The 19203-nt window shown below is 46.4% G+C and overlaps 1 protein-coding gene across 16 annotated transcripts in view; it reads left to right on the forward strand.

Moving 5' to 3' along the window:
• Positions 1-19203, forward strand: part of LOC122532277 (ephrin type-B receptor 1-B) — a 124949-nt gene that overhangs the window by 28868 nt on the left and 76878 nt on the right. For all 16 annotated transcript variants that reach the window (XM_043660895.1, XM_043660900.1, XM_043660898.1 and 13 more), the window contains exon 2: positions 15679-16765. In XM_043660895.1, coding sequence (XP_043516830.1) covers positions 16636-16765 — 130 coding nt within the window. In that variant the 5' untranslated portion in view covers positions 15679-16635. The remainder of the gene's footprint in view (positions 1-15678; positions 16766-19203) is intronic.

Raw genomic sequence — 19203 nt, forward strand, 5'->3', positions numbered from 1 at the left:
AGTTTTTCTGGCTTCGGGTTACCGGGTCCCACCCCGGTGGAAAAGGCCGAGCCACCACCTCCTTGATCGTTCCTTTTTCTCCAAACGAGAGCTCTTTTTGTTTCTCGCGCGAAAACGCATCGTTCGCTGGAGATTAAGCGAGGAAACTTGTGACTTCCACGGCAGTCGAGAACGAGTCGAGAAAGAAGCGAGAGAACCGTGTTCTTTCGTCCATGGCCGGTCGAAATCGAGCGTGAAACGCTGGAACCGTAGCCTTTCCTGCCTTGACGAGCCGGTAATCGCCATCGTCATCAGTTGTGTGCGACCAACGCCAAAAAGAACGAGGCATGTGTGCGTGTGTGTGTGTGTGTGTATCAGCTGTTGCTTTCCTCCGCGCGACGGCCTCCTCCTGCGCGTCTGTTCCTCGTCCTCTCGTTCGTTCAGCATCCGTCGCGCATCCCCCGACGGTTCCTCCGGGTCATTAAGAATCCATTAAGAGTTTTCCAAACTCGGGAAACTAAATATAAACTAGCAGCGGCGAAGGTCTGGCAGGTGGCGAGGTCTCGAAAGACAGACAGACGGTGCTCGCATCGGGAAAAGGGGAATGACGTGAGCGTGTGTTGCGGCGGTCCTTCGCGACACACGGCGCTGCACCGTCGAGACGCGACGCTGATGGAGGATATCGTAATTCCGGGCACGTACGTTTCGTACACTGCGCGTCTACTCCCGACTGTCGACGTGTTTTTCCAGAAAATGACATAACGCGCCGCGATGCTATAGTTAGATCGAGATGAATACGCGGAAACGACCCTGGATGAGAATACGTGTCCCCGAATACAACGGACGAAATTATGTCCAACGGCCGCACGCCGGGTACGCGTGCGTATCAAAAAATGTATATATCATCCGAAACTTGAAGCGGAGAGGACGTATGCAGCTTGCGTTGTAATCGTCGACGGACTCGACTCGAATAGCGATCGTTAAAATTTCACGGACTGTCATGAGCGCAGCACAGTTTCACAAAGGGAGGATATCGTCGTTGGTTTTTCGACCAGCTTAGTCATCGGAAGACAGAAAAAGTGGAATCTCGAAACTTTTGAAACGTGTGTTCTAACAGATCTCGAGAGATTTGGAAATCTTGAGGGTTTCGATAGATCTTGAGAACTTGATAAATCTCAGTTTTACGCACATCGGCACTGTTTAGCAATTTCTCAATTTCGTTATTGATAAATATCTGCGTGAGTGATGTTAAATTCTCGAGGAATAAATAACTTACTTTCATAAATTCATCCATGGAAAATTCTGTCATACGTAGTAGAAGTACCCATAAGTAACGTCGTTTTTTTCAAATTTAACATTGCCATCTAGTGATAATAATTTAACTGATCATAACTAATATTCTAGTTAAATATATTTAGTGTGGTTATTGTTAAATTATATCATAGATTAAAACTCTTAAGTAAAATAAAATTTTCTACAGTGTCAAAAAACGACATTCGTCGTCGGTATATCATACCCCTGATATAGTCTTGATAATTTACAATTACGCATAACGAATGTCGGTATCAAGGTTCGTCTCAACGTCCACCGGTGTATGAATGTTTCGAGGTCTCAGGCGTCTTCTTCGAAGAAACGGCGAATCGATGACGAGTGAAAGTTCGCCTCGAATCCGAGGGAACGCGTTCGGCCGCGCGATCTCGTCGGGACGGGAACGGCGTGGCTTATCTGTCACGAGGTGAAAGTCTGCCCGGGTCTGCGGCGGTTCGGTTTTAATTGAAAAACCGAAAGGCCTTCAAAAGCGACCGATGTACGAGATCCTTCTCTACGATCGGTTCTACGCCGGATAGAACACTCTCGTGAACTCGTCTCTCTTTCTCATTCCCGGGGGATTAATCATCTATTCACGTGCGCGAAACACGGTCTTTGTCCTTGCGGCGACAAAGTGTTCGCTCGCAATTCTCTCACAATTCTCGACCTAGAAACAGGCACACCGCGGTTCTGCGGTGTATCCATGACGCGCTCGTCTCTCAAGAATTCCACCTCGCCGTGTTTTTCCCCGGCGATTTTCTAGCGCTCCGCTTCGCGTTGCATTTCAATAGCGCCCGCGAGCGGGTTCGTTGATCCGCGAGTCGTTGATCCGCGCGCATATCCACAGGAAGTCCCTCGATAAAACCATTTTCAACCGTGTACATATTCGGATGGTAAAAAACGATCAATTGAAGAGATAGATACGTCTCTCGGACAGCGGATAATTTTACGTTTCTTTTCACACAGCCGTTTGTTATTTCTTTTACTCAACACTTTTCAATTGCTTTTCGGGGCTACTTTACCAATATTTGAATTATTCTCTCAGAGTTACTCCAGCGCGTAGTGTCACGTTTCTCTTATAATTGTACATAATCATTATTTTACGCTCGAATCACCTCATCGTCTCGCCATCCGAGGATAAAACGTACGTGTATGTCGCGTCGTTGAAAGTCATATCGTCAGAGTCCCGTCTCGATCTCCGACTCAATTAAACTTCAACGAGAAATCGTGGAACTGTACAGCGAGAATCAGACAGAATCCGGAGAAGAGATTAATTGCTACGGGAGTGAGTGTGAGGTGAAGAAGGCAGAGAAAAAGAGAGAGACAGACGGATGGACGTGCACGGTGTGTCAGGTGCGTGCCACCTAAAGCGACGCAGGCCAACTTGACCTCGACGTAACCATTACCGGCGAGTGTACGCGACTAATGAACGGTTGCTCGTTAATGGGACGATTCCCCCATTGTGGATCGGTGGTCGAGCCCCGGTTCTGTATAGGGCTGCGGGCGGAAACCCCATGCTGCCTTTGCTTCCTCTGGGATGAGTTTGACGCACCGATCGTCCGTGGGATCCCCTTTTACGATTCACCAATCTCTGTGTTCCCTCTGTCGCCCCGGTGGACACTTGGGTGTCGTTTGCGGAAAACATCCTCCGAACGATCTCGTTGCTCCCGTCTGGTGCTCGACCGAGGAGATTGGTCGAAGAGGGTGCCTCGTTTCGGGACGCATACGTATAATACAGAGTTGAAAAGAATACACCGATGAGAAAGTGCAGACAAGAAGTTTTTACTTTTTTTTTTTTTTCATTTTTACCTATTTGTATCGCTTTCTCGTTGTTTCGAGTAAATTCAAGGAGCATCAATTCGTGGAAATGTTTCGTCTATAGTTGATTCTTGTGAAAATTATCGAGTATTATGTACTTTTGTTTCATAGAAGAAAACATTGCTGTCTTCCACGTTTGCAAAGGCAATATAAGACATTCGCGACGATAGATCGTTTGATCATCACTGGCAAAAAAAAACAACACAGGCGTGTCATTATCGTTCTCTTCGCTCTTTGTTTTCACCCGGGGGATCCCCGGTTTCAATTTTGCCGCGCATATTTGCACGAAGTTGCTTTATCGACCGCGGGCTTTTGAGAAGTTGCTATTGGCCGGGCCGGTATTCGAAATGAATTTTTATTGAAAAACGAGAATACGAACGGGCATTTGCATCGCTGTTTCATCGCCGGCTGTATTAAAATTCAGCGAGTCGAACTGGCCCCGAGTCCCTTTGTTGAATGGCGCGGTCATTTATCGCGTAGAAAATTCATCCGGAGAAATATTCCGTTTTCCGGCTACGATTTTTTTTCCCTCTTTTTCTCTCTCTTTTTTTTTAGAAAAACCGATACGTGGGTAGATATGGTAGTACGAACGCGTTTAAGGGAATTATTACAGAGATCATCTGAAGGATCTCGATTCGTACACGTTTCTCGATCCCTTGTCCCTTTTGTAATTCTCTCGGGCGACATGGCTGTTCATCGTCGATCTCTCTTGGGAAAGAGAGAGAGAGAGAGAGAGAGAGAGAGAGAGTGCAGATACCAGGGGTTGAAAATATCCAGCGTCTAGTCTGTGTATGACATCTCGAAGATCGCTGAGACTTGATCTAGAAGGAAAGCAACATATATAGAGTGTTCCACAAACTAGGGGATGATTGTTTGTGAAAAAAATGAATCGAAAAGAAGATTTCCTTTTCGAGAGAATCGAGTTTGAGAATTTATCGAGCGTGTTTGAAGTCGGCTAATTCTGAACTGGAAAAATATAAGATTTTTTTCATTTTCAAAGAAATACAATTTGAATACGTCTAACATAGTTAAGAGTTGATTCGATAGACAATGGTGTCTCGATAAATTTTCGAATTTAATTTTCTCGCAAACGAGACGTCTCGTGAACAAATTTTACTCCTTCTTTTCCATTCATTTTTACACTTTACGAAATCGCCCCGTCAGTCGGTTATTTGCGGGACACTCTATACGTATCTATATAGGCGGTCAGCAAAATGTATCCTGAATCCCAAAGGGACTCCACAGGAGCACACAGTGTGCGTAGGGTTCCTTCCATATGTCACGAAATGACACTACCCTAACGCCGGAATAATACCCCGGTTGGGTCTGCGCAGAAATTCGGAGAAAAGTTGAAGAATTCTGAACGTACACAGATATATACATATTCTTCGTGCGGACAAAAGTCTGGACGAAGAAAAAGGCGGATGAGATAATCCGGAAACGGTGACTGGAATTCCAGAACGAATAGCCTCACTCCTCTGCCGGATTCTTTTCCAACAATGTGAAAACAGCGGCGAGAGAATGAAAGGAGGAGCCACAGAACGAACTCGATCGTCTCCGCCGGGAAGAATAATTTCGATTGCGCGATTGTTACAGTGGACGAGGTGAATAACGCCTCCGGGAAGGGGGAGGAGTAGAAAACAGAAATATTGCTGTCCTTTGAGGAATAATTTCGTTTCGAGGAGACCGGGAGTGGAGGCCGAGACCGACAAAAGCTCGAAACTTTCCAGTCGGGGAACTTTCGTTTTCCTGGTACTTATTGGATAAAGTAAGTACGCGTCGCTTCATCGAGGGCGAACACGCGTACGCGACCTCTCCCCGGCTCCTGCTTGATCCTTTGTTGGCTGCAATTTAACTTTAAACATTAACATTCCCGGTTAATTAAAAAGCGTGGAGATAGAGCCGCTTTATCGAAGGGGGTGACGGGCGAACCCGGCGAACTTTGAGAGAAACTCAAAGTGCGCAGAGATTCGGTTTACAGACTGTTGTAACAGTGTTCTGCGACGTAGCTACGTACGCACACACGGAATGTCTTTCGATTGTAAACACGAACAATCTGATGTTTGGGAATTTAATCGTTTAATCTTTTACGGAAATTCATATTTCTACAAGTCTGAAAAAAAGGTTCAAGGAAATGGCATTTAGTTTAATGACTGCTAATCTGTTTGAAATTCTTTTGATCATTAACTACCTCTTGGTTGAATATCTGACGTATCTATTTAGTGGTTAGTTGTGGGTCACTTTCTCCAAAATATATCCTACTACTGCAAGCGTTCCCGTAATTTCTCTTTCTCGTTATGTACATTCACGAACGGTGTTCAGTCTACTTTGGAAACAGTGATGGTGAAAAATAAATAACTCATAATAACTCAAAAATAACCGTCATGTTTCACGAATAGAATTTCAACTTTTAGAACACGAGGAATTTCAGTAACAAAGCGTAACGATAGAAAGCGTTAAAAAGAGAATTCCAGGAATGCGAAGAGCTCTGAAAATAACCAGGCAGAATTTTTTTTTATAGAATTTCAGTTGTGAAAAGGCTGCAGCAATGAACGAAGAAGCTTCAGAGCAATAGAGTTGCGCTAATAAAACAAACACCGTCGTTGCACAAAAAAAAAAGGAATAGCAGTCATAAAAAAGTGGCGCGGGTTTTCGAAAAATAAAAAATATCCCAGCAATAAAAGGAATAGTGAAAGAACAGTAGTAAAAACGGGGATTCCAGAAATCAAACAAATAATCCAAGGACGGGATTCGGGGACGGTAAAAAAAAATCACCCATTGAAAAAAGGGACGAGGGAAGAATTAAAAACAGAGTAATAAATTTTTTAAAAGAGTAATAATTAAATTATTATTAAAAATATCAGAGAAAAGTAACTTATCTCTAAGTATTTTATTTCTAATAAAATACAAAACCAACTGGCAATGAGATCATGATGTCGCCGAAGATTGATTCGATTGATCTTGTTATCACGTCTCGTGGAGACACGGAGGATGACTGTACACATTTTGAGTAAAAAAAAAAAAAAAAATAAAACAAATCGATTGTAATCAATTATCACCGACGAACGATCGATAAATTCAAAGGAAGAAACGAGCAAATTTCGCCGAGTTGTACTGTTGGATTCCGTGTAATGGAGTCAGCACGCTTACAATTTAGAAGGACTTTATTTATATTTACAGTCGTGGTCGTGTATGAAATAGGATGATATACAATGATTTAGAATGTCTTAGAATATGATGAATGTCTAATGCACTTAACGATATAGAATGATTTAGAATGTTTTAAGAGAGCGATATAGAATGTCTCTATAATAATTTAGAATGTTATAAGAGTGCGCGATATAGAATGTCTCTATAATGATTTAGAATGTTATAAGAGAGCGCGATATAGAATGTTTCTATAATGATTTAGAATGTTATAAGAGCGCGAATGTCTCTAAAGCATGTCCTTATATATGTTGGGTTATCATCGTCAAGTGGAAGGAGAACCAACTATTGGATCTTGCCCTTATGACTAACTATTCACAGTCCACTTTTATGTGGACTGTTGCTAGCTTATTGTCAGTATTTGCCTACATTCAATATTGTCCGGGTTGGTCATCCAACAGTACATACAAAGTCGTTTGACGATTAAAAATTCGATTTCCCTCTCCCTTTTCTTCTGGTATCATTAACATTTAGTCGTTAAAAAGAAAGGGAAAGAAAAAGAAAACATCCGACCGGCAATAAACTGTTATAACGAACGGTTGGTGCGAACAGTAGTTCGGGGTGGTCCGGTTCGGTATTCGAGGAAGTTATCCGCTCGTTCCAAATATAGAGCAAAAGATCCGCGAGGTTGAATGCCGCGAGGGAAGAGAAAAAGAAAAAGAAAAAAAGGAGACGGGGGGAAAAAGGAAAGATAACTCGACCGAGAGGAAACGAAAGCCATATGGCCCTCTCTCGACACGGAGCGTGCCTATGTGGTGTCTAGGAAAGAAAACCACGCGGCAGTGGTGGTGAGGTGGGTGTTCGCCGGCGGAGGGAAGTTTGGGCAACCCTCCGTGAAATATAGGGCTGGCTAGGCCTCGGCAAAGGAAAGTTACGAGGCACGCGAGACTCTCCACCTAGAGAGAGAGCGTTATTGCCGCAAAAGACACGAGTATATCACCCGCGCTCTCCTACGCTTTTGCCTCTTTCTTTCTTTCCCGATGGAAAACGCGTTCCCGGCATTTAACGTGACCCCGAGGCGCGAACGACCAACAGCTTATCGTCCAGATTACAGACGTATAAATTACGACCACCGTTACCAACGCTCGTATCCCCGCACGAACGTTACACCCGACACAAGCAGCTTTCTCTTCCCAGTTTTCCCTCTTTTTCCACGATTCCTTTCCTTTCTTTCTCCACTTTTTTTTTTTTTTTTTTCCCTCCCTGCCGAGAGACGTCGAATCCTCCTAACCACGAAAAGAATCACAGACCACTAATGGTCGAACTATTTTGACGCATGCGAGGATCGCTCGACACGTTTGTCACGGCGACACGGGATAAGAGAGAGGGAGGAACGTGGTTTACCATTAGCATATCACCTGTGCACACCGGTGTACTCTTCCTCCTTTGGTTGCTCTCTTTGCTGGCTGAGAGAAGCCTTTTCCTCTCGTTCTTTTTCTGGGTATCGTGGCGAAAACTTGATAACCGCGTGTTGGTCGCACGACGAACGAGTTTGCTCGTTTCCTTTCGAGGTCAAGAAAGCGAGGAGAGGATAAGCACAGGCCCCGGCACGAAGCTTCTTAGGATCGCGTGACTGATCACCGATGCACTTGACAGCGGCGCAGGACGCCATTAGCTTTATCATCGGCCGGACACGCCGGCGATATTCGATAACTGGCTTTACAGTTACATTAAATTTGCACGAATTCTTCGCGAAATTCTTCCTTTTACACACACACACACACACACACACACATATATATCATTGCGTTTGGTTTCACCAAAAAAAGAAAGAAAGAATATGTACATGTACTTATGTTGAAAGGAACTGAAAACGAGATAGCGTGAAAGCAATCTAAGAAAGAGGCAAACTTCGGGTAACGAAGTGCCGAAATATTCGACGATAGTGACTGTTGGTATCTACGAGTCGAATTGCGACGAGTTTGCAAGTCCAACAGGAGAATCTAGAGACAAGAAGGTGTGAGAAAAGGGACCTGGTTCTCGGGGAAGGGAACGGGTGATTATCGAGGCACGTAGATATTAAGAGAGCCTTTTCTTACGGGTTGTTAAGCGTCTGCTTCCTTTGCGTGAACCGGACGATTTTACGACGAAGCCTCGTATACCAATCTCGGCGATCTCTGATAATCCCGCGGTAGAAAACCGACGAGAACGAGGAGTTTCATTTTCACGTAGTCGAGGGGAGGGATGGGGGGGGAGGGGGAATGAAAGTGTTTGCGCAACCCGGCTGAAACTCTGAAAAGTTACATTTGCAAATATTACTTGGCCGGTAACGATCGAACCCCAAGAGCGAAATAAAAGAAAATGGCACGTTGGTTGCACCTCTCTTGAGATTTGCCTGGCCGAGAGTTATAATTATCGGCGCGGCTCGCGATATGACGCTCAATCGGTTCTAATGCGCTCGTACGTTCTTAATTAAGCACAAAGGCAAATCGAACCTGCAGTTCGGAGCGGTTTCGAGACGGTGCAGAGCTCGATTCACGGGGTTCGCGCGCGACTTACTTTCACCCGCGGTGGAAACGACCGCGTGTACCTGACTTGCGAAATAATCGGCGGTTCTCTCGGCATCGATACCGCGAGAAGAAACGTAGTTTCATACTTGCACTATGGCGGCCGATGAAGGATTATTGCACGAGCAAATTGTACACCGCGCTCGTGCGTTCGATGGGAAATTTTCGCTTTTCCGTTGATTAGTTGGCGATCCATGAACGTTTCGTTTCGTTTCGTTTCGTTTCGTTTCACAGCCTCGGTTCGAAATACGAACGCTTGGTTTACGATGAGGGCCAATCGTGCGCGGTTACAACGACCAGTTATTCCATCGCTGTGCATGTCTATTCCCTCGTACACTAGTGCAAGTATCTTTGTGAAACGCGTTGGATTCGTCACTCGTTTTCAAAACGTTTTGCATCTCCTTGTAAACCGAGTGATACGAAAATGAACAAAAATGTATCGTACGTCATTCCTGTGCGGGTCTTCGTTCTCATTATATCGTAAGAATGTTCCCGTAACTGAACGTCCGATCTCAGGGACTTGGAATTAGTTTGAAAAAACCTAGATTCTATCGTACGTCATTTGTCGGAATGACAGTTCGTTGGACTGTAAGTCCAAACGGTGCAAATATCACGTTCGCGGGTGTGATCGACGCGATGAACGTATACTACTCTCGTTATAGGAACACCGCGTTACCTCGCCGCCAACCCCTGTGTTTTCGTAATGCGAATTGCCGCGCAGCTGGCGTATTTTCGCGAATCGAAACGAAAATACGCGAGGCGTTCCGATGAAACGGGGCGCGATCGCAGCCCCCGACGTTATTGTTTTTAATTAACGGCCGCCGTTCGGAGGGAACGGAGGGAGAAAAAGGGAAGCCGCGAGCAGCGGCACGGATTACAACTGGCGTCGAGACGTCAAAAAAATTCTATTATTCTCGATTCGCCGTCTCGCTCGGTCTTTCTTAGAAAACGGGACGACGACGACGACGAGAACGACGACGATGGCGGCGGCGAGCTTAGACGAAATAAGAGGAATACGAAGAAGAACGAGGGGGGGTGGTGGGAGAGGGGGACGCACGTTTCTCTCTAAATTCAAAGGGCTGTTTTTAAATTCGTACCACCGTAAAACCTGACAACTCTGAGCGGAATCCTTGGAAAATAAATCCGACCACCACCGCGCTCCTCTTCTCCGCCGTTCCTTTATCCCCCGAGTCAAATAATATTTTTTCTTCATCCCTTCTTTCTCGCGCTCCGTCGATCGAAGATTCCCTCAACGCTGTTTGCATTCTTCGGGTCACACTTCGCTCGTACGTGATTGAAAATACCGGTGTCATTGCGAATTTTTAAGTTGTTCCTGTTACATTAATTTTCAATTGTTCAATTGGACTTAATTTCACTAATTTTACTAATTTTTATCGAAGTACACCGACAGTTTGTCAATTGAAATTTTAGCAATTTTAATAGCAATAAAGTCATTCAAAATTTAATGATGCAGATGCGAGAAAATTCTTTATCTTTTCATTTAATTTCTCGTGTATCGAACGTTCCTTTGCTCGCTGATGTCGTGCTCGTCGATCAACTTGCAAATTGGGTTGAAATTCAGGTCGGAAGACTGAATTTGTCTCGCGGGCGTCGGCCGCTCGGTTCGCGACATGGAATGACGAAAGAAAAAGTTAGAGGTAGAAAAATACCGGGGTTGGTTGAGAGGCAACGTGGCGCCCGGCAGAGTTTCGGGGAAAAATAAAAGTAGTGCGTCGTCCATAGTGGTGATCGCCCAAGGTATAATAATTTCGGGGAACTTTCTCCTCCTCCCTGCCGCGTCCTTCGCTCTATATATATATATATAAATATTCTTTTTCTGTCTCTTTCTTGCTCGTCTTCGAAGTAGACGTCTTTCCTTTTGTTACGTTTACGAGTCTCCTCGGATCCCGAGGAGAGTAAAATCTCTCCACCCTCTGCCACGCTTCCCTCGTGCTTGCTGTTCGTCTCTACCAAGCGCAGCCGTGAAATAAATCCGTATATTCCGGTGGGTCTTAAATTCAACCGGAAATAGAATTTGTCCCGAGGCGGTCGCGGAAGCCAATGGCGCGAGGCGAAGACGGCAAAGAAACTCCGGGAGGAAACTCACAGAAGAAATCGAGAGGCAGAGAAAAAGCGGAGCTCGGATCAGGTTGGGGGAGGGTGGAAATCTGGTGAGTTCGCGCGCGCGAATCCGTGTTTCAAACCGCGGAAGGAGGGTGCCATCCCGCGAGCACGAGGAAACTTGCACGCGCAAGTCTTGGTCCCTTTCTTTCTCGAAAGTCCAAGTCGTCGCTAGGAAAAAGAAATAGGGAAACGACGGCGGAGAAACGGCAGGGAGAATTTAATTTTCTCGATAGGGAACGAAAACAAACCTGGCTGATTTATGATTCGTATCGAAAGGTTAAGATAATCGCGTTGTATTTTACAGAGAAAGAGAAAGAGCGTAGCAGCGAGTGGGTGGTTCACAGTTTTTTACGTTTAATCCCTAACTCGTAACACAGGGGACGTAATAATTTAAGCTTCTACGTTGCCTTTTGTAACTTTTAGTTTGATTCGATGTTATCAACAGTATTTGGCGTTGTATTTTACGAAGGAACGTAACGCGCAGATGGTGGTTAGTTGGCGAAGAAATAAGAGGGAGGACTTTAGGGTGGGAGTTTTAAATATCGATGGTTACATCTCGTCCGTTTCCACCGGTGGGTGAAAAGTTCAAAGGACGTTTTATAATGCTCTCGCCGTTGACGACGAAGAAGTGCTCGTTAGAAGCAAGCGCGCGCGGCGAACGTCGTCGCGTAGTCTACGGTTGCACCTGTTCGAGTACTATTAGAGACGGCTTAAAATTTTCACGAGCCACTCGAGAGCGGCGAGGCCTCCTCTCTCTTTCTCTCTCGGTCTCTCTCTCAAGGCTGCCGAAATCTGCAATTTGGCGGGATCCATCGTAAGCAGCCACTCGGAAGGAAAGTCTACGTTGGAAGAGAATAGAAAAAAGAACCGGGGCCTTTGCACGCTGAAGAAGGTGGCCAACCACCTCCGGAGTAGGGCGACCCCGCGCTGTTCCGCAGACGATCCTCATCCGTCGTGTTTACATCCGCCTCGAAGGAGGCAAAAGTAACGGAGAAAGAAAAAAGGAAGGATGATAAAAATGGAAATTCGTGGTTTATCAAAGGAAGGCTAGATACTCACCAACCACTGCGGAAGCTCCAGCTCTTCTCTCGCGCGCTCCTCCTTCAGTTATCTTCTCTTTATCTCCCCCCCTCCCCCCTCTCTCTCTCTCTCTCTCGAGACGCCGAGCTGTTTTCGGCAATTGCTACTGGATCTTGTCAAAAAGTTGAAAGAGAGAGGCTGGTGAAAAGAGGCACTACGGATTTCTAGCTCGTCCGCGGCTTAGAGGAGAGAGTAAGTGGGGGAGGGAGAAGAAGAAGAAGGAAGTTGGGAAGGAAAGCGGAAAAGGGAAGGAGAAGGACGATGAGGAAAGAGTATAGGGCGAGAGAAGAGAGAACGATGGAACGATGGAGAGGAAAAGGAGGAGGAGGAGGACATCTTAAATTTTTTACGAGGCCACTCGTGAGCAATGGCAACGGAAGAAGGCGAGCACACCACCACCGGTGCCGTAGACCTAGGAGGCGCTGTGCACAGCTACCAGCAAGCATTTCACTGAAGTCTGCAATTTCGCGGATGCATCTTGGCTGGTCTCGGCTAGAGCAAGAGAACGCGAGGGAAGGAGGGGAAGGTCTTTGCCCGCTTTAGAAGAACTTCTAAAGCGCGCCTTCCACCTCCTTTCTCCCTCGGTCCACCTCTTCCCACTCTCTCTCTACTATATTTTAGTACTCTAGAATTTCGTGCTTCCTCCAGTCCTCTCTGCCCCCAGCCCTCGCCTCCTCTCTCTCTCCGTTTTCGAAGCCCTCTCCTCCTCCACCTCCACCCTCCCTTCCTTCCTCTTGCCTCCACCAGACTCTCAGAGTTCTGTGCGAACCTCTCTCTATCTCTTCTCTTTTTCGCTCGCTTCTTTCCTCTCATCTTTGCCATCACTCCCTTCTCTTTGCCTCTTCTCTTCTATTCTCTTCTTCTTCTTCTTCTTCTTCTTCTTTCTTTCTCTTTTTCTTCTTCTTCTCTATTCTCCACTCTCTCTCTCTCTTCTCTCTTGTTCGGTCTCTTTCGGTCCGAAGAATAGCAGAGACGCCGGCCAGACCTTGCGGCCTACCAGAGAGTGAGAAAGAGAGAGAGAGAGAAAGAGATCGACCCCCGAGCGAGAAAGCTCGGTGTTCGAACGAAGATGCTCGACCAGCTTTTCTCCTCTCTTCATCCTCCGGTCTTTTCCCCTTTCTCTCTCGCTCGCGCGTTCTACGTCTCGCAGGTTCTATGTGTGCACCGAGAGGGAAGAAGGGTGAGAGAGACGGATAAACGCATGGTATTGATCCTGAAACCCCTTGCTTCTCATCCCTAGCCTAGCACCCCTTCCACCGCATCGACGAACCCCAAAGTTGCGTTCTCTCTCTCTCTCTCTCTCTCTCTCTCTCTCTCTCTCTCTCTCTCTCTCTCTTTTTCTCTTTTTCTACCTCTCTTCTTTTTGCCGCGTTCTCCGCCGCCTTTTAGACCACGCTAGATGACTGGTGCAACGAGTTACGCGAATTTCACCGAGCTCGGATGCATGTACGATGCAGGATGACCTTGAACTTGAAGTTACTCTCCGACCACGTATGCACCGCCATGCGCTTTTGTCGCGCAGACGTTTCCTCCTTTCGCGCTTCCCCTATTCCACGCGGATTTTTCCTCTACCGCGCTGCCTGAAACATCTCGATCTCACGTAAAACCGATTTTTTTTTCTGTGATAATCGCTCCGTTTTGATGAACGATCGATCTGCATCGAGCGGAAGGAGACGAATGAATTGGTCGATGATGGACAGAGGTCCTGCTCGAGATTTCGCGATCGATCCTCTCGAATTTCTCTCTCTCTCTCTTTCTCTTTCCCTTTCCTCCTTCGCCACTTGCGTTTTATTGGCTCACGTAGAAACACTTCTACCCTGCCAGTTGTTCGATTTGAAGAATGATCGATGCGCACGAAAAGAGGCACGAAAGCGGCCGTTACGGGGAAAGAAAAGTACAACACCCATCGCTTTCTATCTACGTAGAGATCTTGGCCAGAAACCACGCCGTGCTCTTCGAACACGCGATCGTCCATCTGCCTGGTACTACGTCATTTGGCACGCTCCCGGGCATATCCGGAGAAACAATGATCCCTGCAGAGTCATCGGACTTAACAGTACAGGTGCCAAACGGTCGTCGATCGCGGATCGTTAACGACCGGTCCCCTGGTCGTGTTGGTTCTCGAGCCAATGTTCGCCGATATTCGGTCGATTTTCACGAACCGAAAGTCGAAAATCGAACGGTCGTCGATCGCGGATCGTTAACGACCGGTCCCCTGATCGTGTTGGTTCTCGAGCCAATGTTCGCCGATATTCGGTCGATTTTCACGAACCGAAAGTCGAAAATCGTTCGGTCGTGCGACCGGGGAACGAGGGACGAGGGACGAGAACCGATCGGTCACGTTCGCCACAAAAGAAGCTCGTTTCCACTCGATGAATCTCGATATACGAGAGGGGCGAGAGGAGGGAGAGGGGGAGCTGAGGCACGACTTTATTCGACTTTATTCGGTGTTGAGCGAGGGTGGAAGACTACTCCGACAGCAGCCCGATGAAAGTAAACCACTCGGTAAAGCCGCGCAAAAGCGTCTCCGAAGTTTCCCGTTTTCGAGCTCGGGGCTTAACTTAATCGAAGCCGCCTGTCGTTCTTAACCTTCGAAACCTACGGAACTTTTCCGTATCGAAGGCGGTGTATCGATTTTTCCCGCCGCGGATCTGTAGCACGTCTTCGATGAAATTTACCGTTTGGCTCGTTCGTTTTTACGTGCCGCGAGGGTTTCTCGTGATTCATTACGAGATCGTAACAGATAGATTGCGAGCTTTTATACTTCTTGTAAGATAAACGTGTTACGTTACTCCTCATAATATTTAGCAGGTAAAACGATCTTCGATCTCCTGCAAGATTTTAATTATCTTTGTAAAAACATGTAATTTGTCCACGTTCTTCTTTCAATCTTCATATTGAATTTTAAAATTACTTTAAAAAAAAAAAGAAATGTGCAGTCTTCGTGTAAAGATACAACTGGCATCTTTCCTCTACGTTCGACACAAACGTACATGCCCACGAGAAAAAGAGTCAACTCATCGGCATTGAGACGTACGTTTTTCCCAACTTTTATCCTTCCGAGTTTCCGACAGTTGCGCGTAATTCACAAGCATTCTCGTGCACAACGGTTCTTACACACCGTAACGCGCGCCCGATGCAACTTTCCACTCTCGTAACAAATAAAAAAACATTGCGTAGACGCGGAATGTTGTCCATTCGGAAACACGCTTCATAAATTCGGTGGGGAAGTTTTGCCAAACCGCGGACCATTTAAGCCCGAGTGAAGTAAGAGACAAAGAGCGTCGAGGGACGAAGAGATACGAAAGGGAGGAGATGAGATGGTTGGAAAGCGTGTAAAACGGTGGTATCCCACTGTGTGTTAGAACGAACTCGATCGTCGCGACCGCGAAGCAGAGCCAAAACGAGAAGAAAAGAAAGGAGAGAAAGGAAAAAAAGAAAACGACCGCGGCCGCGTTGTTTCCATTTAGGGATGTCATTAGAGCGGCGCGGCTTCGTTCTCGCGAAAAGAGATGGAAATAGAAGTCGCCGGTCTGCGCCCGGCGGTCGGTAGAGAGATATCAGGAAGAAGGCGTAGAAGGGTAGATAGCAACCGGGAATGGGGAAGGATATTTCGCGGATTTTAATTAATGCGGTTCATCTTTGTTTCTTTCAGACGAGCCCCGGAGTCCCGTGGAGTGTGACGAGCGGGCGCGCGCGCGCGCGCCTCTGCCGAGGAAAATTCAGGCGTCGACGAGAGGCAGGAAGAGGAGAAGAAGAACCAGTGGCTGAGGGGAGAAGGAAAAGGCACGAAAACGGAGAAAGCGGCGGGCGGATCGCGCGGGGTGGCAGGGAGAGGAGGAAATGCGACAAATCTCGGCTCGTCATTAAGGGAAGCGGCTCTTTGTCGGTGTACACGGGAGCAGGGGGGGCGGGGGGGAAGATCGGACGGAGTGTTTCTGGCAAGGGGCACCTGACTGCTTCCGGTGGTGTATCGCGGAAGGCGGTAAATGCAACCGAGCCTAGATTCGCCGCGAATAGTTTCGTGGAACCGAGAGCCTACCGATCGTACGAAAACCCCAGATACGCAACGACGAGCTTTCAACGAGCGGCTTTAATCGCCGTTAATGGCCTAGGAGGAATTCGGAGACGAAGAGTTTCTGTTTCAAAGAGAGAGAAAGCCAGAGAGGCTAGGACGGTAAGCGACAGTAACTGGTGGACAGACAATAACGAAGAAGAAGAAGAAGAAGAATAAGAAGAAGAAAGGATAGCCAGAGGTTTATTCGAGAAGCGAAGTTAATTTTCGGAAGGGTAAGAAACCGCCAGTGGCGAGCACGGCACATCTGGAAGGGTTGCACGACCTGGAGCAGGAGCAAGAGGAAGAGGAGGCAGGAGGAGGAGGTGGAGGAGGGAGGTGGTGGTGGAGGAGAAGACGAAGGTGGTAGTAGCGTTGAGAAGCTGGAGGAGTCGGGCGGCTACGAGGGTGGTTGCACGTCGTGGTCGCGTGACGTGCGGAAAGAGCAGACGAACCGTGGAGGAGGCATGAGGAGGAGAGAGTGACGACGCTGCCGGTGCTGCAGCCTCGCACAGATCGTGAGAGGACCGGCGGCCCCACGGTGGGGCTGCGATAAGAATGGCCCCCTTCAATATGGCGGGCGTAGCAGGCCTTCTAGCCACCTGCGCCGCCGCTGCTGCTTCCGCTGCCCACCTTCTGCCGTTGCTGCTGTTGCTAATCTGCCCGCGAGGGACCCACGCGGAACAAGGTAACCCTCTTCTCTTCTCTTCTCTTCTCTTTTCTTCTCTTCTCTTCGCTTCTCTTCTCTTCTTTTCGCTTCCTTTCTCTACAGGCCGATTCAAGAACGTATCCTCGAACGTATCGTATGTTTTCCTCTACCTTGGGCTGAACTCGGTCCCCTGCTCCAATCTTTTTCACACTTCTCGAGTTTTTGGAAATTTTGACCATAGCTAAGTTCAAACCCATTTTCGTTGGCATTCGACTTAGGTGCTTAATCAGAGTTACAGAGATGATCCATGATCTCGAATATTCCAAAGCCAACTGTCCATTAATATTTAAAGAGAATAAAAAATTTAACCAAAGCTCCAAATAATAAAAAGTAGTTTATTGGACGATCTATCATCAAAGGAAAGAAATAATCATCCCGCAATGGTTTTGCTCGATACGTTCGTTGAATCGTCCTGTAGAGACCGCACTTGGCTCTATCTGAGGATCATAAAGCAAGATGATAGTCTAGGACGACACCTCAGGACACGATACGCGAGTGCGATTGCTACTTCCTTCTGTATACTTAGCTAGATGCATCGATTAAGTTGTACGCCTGCCGCCAGACGTACTACACCCGTCTTTCTATCGAGGAACGATTGCGATAGAAAGTCTCTACCGATACAACGAACTGGTGTTTGAAGTTGTTTTATGTACGACATAATTACTAGCTTCCCCGAGAACTTCGACATTCATTCTCCCTATTTTTTTCTTTCTTTCTTTCGTTCGTTCTTTCTTCGTCGAAACGGCGGCTAGAAGTCGGCTCAATAGATTCTTTCGATACGACGACCACTGGTTCGATCTTTCGCTTGTAAATAACTTAATTAACGTTGAAGCGACGGCAACCAGTGGAATGTCGTTTATCGAGGAGTACTATTGCCCGACGTTCCTTCGACACTTCGAAATGGCGTTACTTTGCCAGCTGTCGTTCGATTACGATCTGCTCGGATTACTCGAAAGAAATTTCTGACGACGCGATTCTATTTTCGTAATAAGAATTTCATCATGCGAAGGCCAGAAGAAAACAGTATTTTCTTTTCTCATTCTCACGGTATTAAATTTATGTGAAAATAGATTAAAGAGTGTATTTAATTGGATTATTAGCCGCCGTAAGAAGACATCTGTGGAAGATTACATTTTTAAAAAGTAGAATCTTCACGTACTTGTGTGTGTGCAAAACATTTAATTTGTGTTTAGGTATCTGCAATTTTACATTGATCGAGATTTGACGTCGGCTACTTGAACCTGATTAATCGACGTGTAAATAGACTGGGACACGAATAATTTATCCAGACACTGTACGTGGATTACGGGAATTAAGATTTTGCTATATACACACCGTCGAGATTAGCCTAACTTTCTATGGATCCACCAAATCGGACTCGCGCGAATCAATATCCATTGATATGTACGTTCGGCTCCGTCGAAGATGCAGAGAATCAACCTCCTGTGAGAGAATTTGCTCCATGTTAGCCAAGACCTATATAGAACATACTCGAACATACGCGACTTAATCGGTATTCTCGTAGCCTAGTGCAGCTGCGATATTTACCGAGAACTCGATCTATACTCTGTCGAATATTTATTCAACTCTGGGGGCACTTGGGGACCCGAAGAACTTCTCTCGAGATCTGTGCTTAATTAATTAGACGAAAAAGTATTCAATGTCAGACTTTGACACTTCCAATCAGTTGACACCGATGACACATTTGAAAACGCGTTGATTAATACGTTATTAATATCTGACAAAGCAGAACTCTTTTATTTCTTCCCCCGTCGAAGTGGATCTTTACATTTTGTATCTCGCGCCTCTCCCTGGGAACTGACATTCACGTTTGCTCTCCGGGTCGCCTAAGTACTTTGTTCCGTTCATACTATAATATTTAATTGAAATTTAAATCGAACGTAGAAAAACATGATCTACAGATGAAAATGTTTGCTAGGAATCGAAGGATTTGAACGTTGAAAAAAAAATATACGAGACATCGAGATTAGCCTGTTGGAAAACAAATTTCTACTTGGGCTACATTTATTCAACTACGCTCGCAAACAGTGCAACACGGTAACGGATTACAGTATACCGTACAATATACTCGAAAACAGCGTAACATAGTAACGAAGTATACTGTACGCGTCCTGTAAATTTCACGCTCATTAGACAGTGTCCGATTCAACGTCCGTTAGCTGTTAAAGGATTGGCGATTCTAATCCTTCAGGATTCACAATTTAACTCGGACGAACAGCCTCCTGGGAGACGAGACTTTTAAACGTTTCGAGCATGCGAAATGCACGGGAATCGTGTGTATCGTGATCTATAACCACGGCCAGAAATTTATTCGAGCGATAGGGGAACCGGCCGCTTTTTTAGCAGAGAGACAGAGAGAGAGAGAGAAAAGGAGAGGAGGGTTTCTCGGAGATGGA

This window comes from Frieseomelitta varia, unplaced genomic scaffold, assembly GCF_011392965.1.
Source record: "Frieseomelitta varia isolate USP_RPSP 00005682 unplaced genomic scaffold, Fvar_1.2 scaffold_447, whole genome shotgun sequence".
Lineage (NCBI taxonomy): Eukaryota > Metazoa > Arthropoda > Insecta > Hymenoptera > Apidae > Frieseomelitta > Frieseomelitta varia.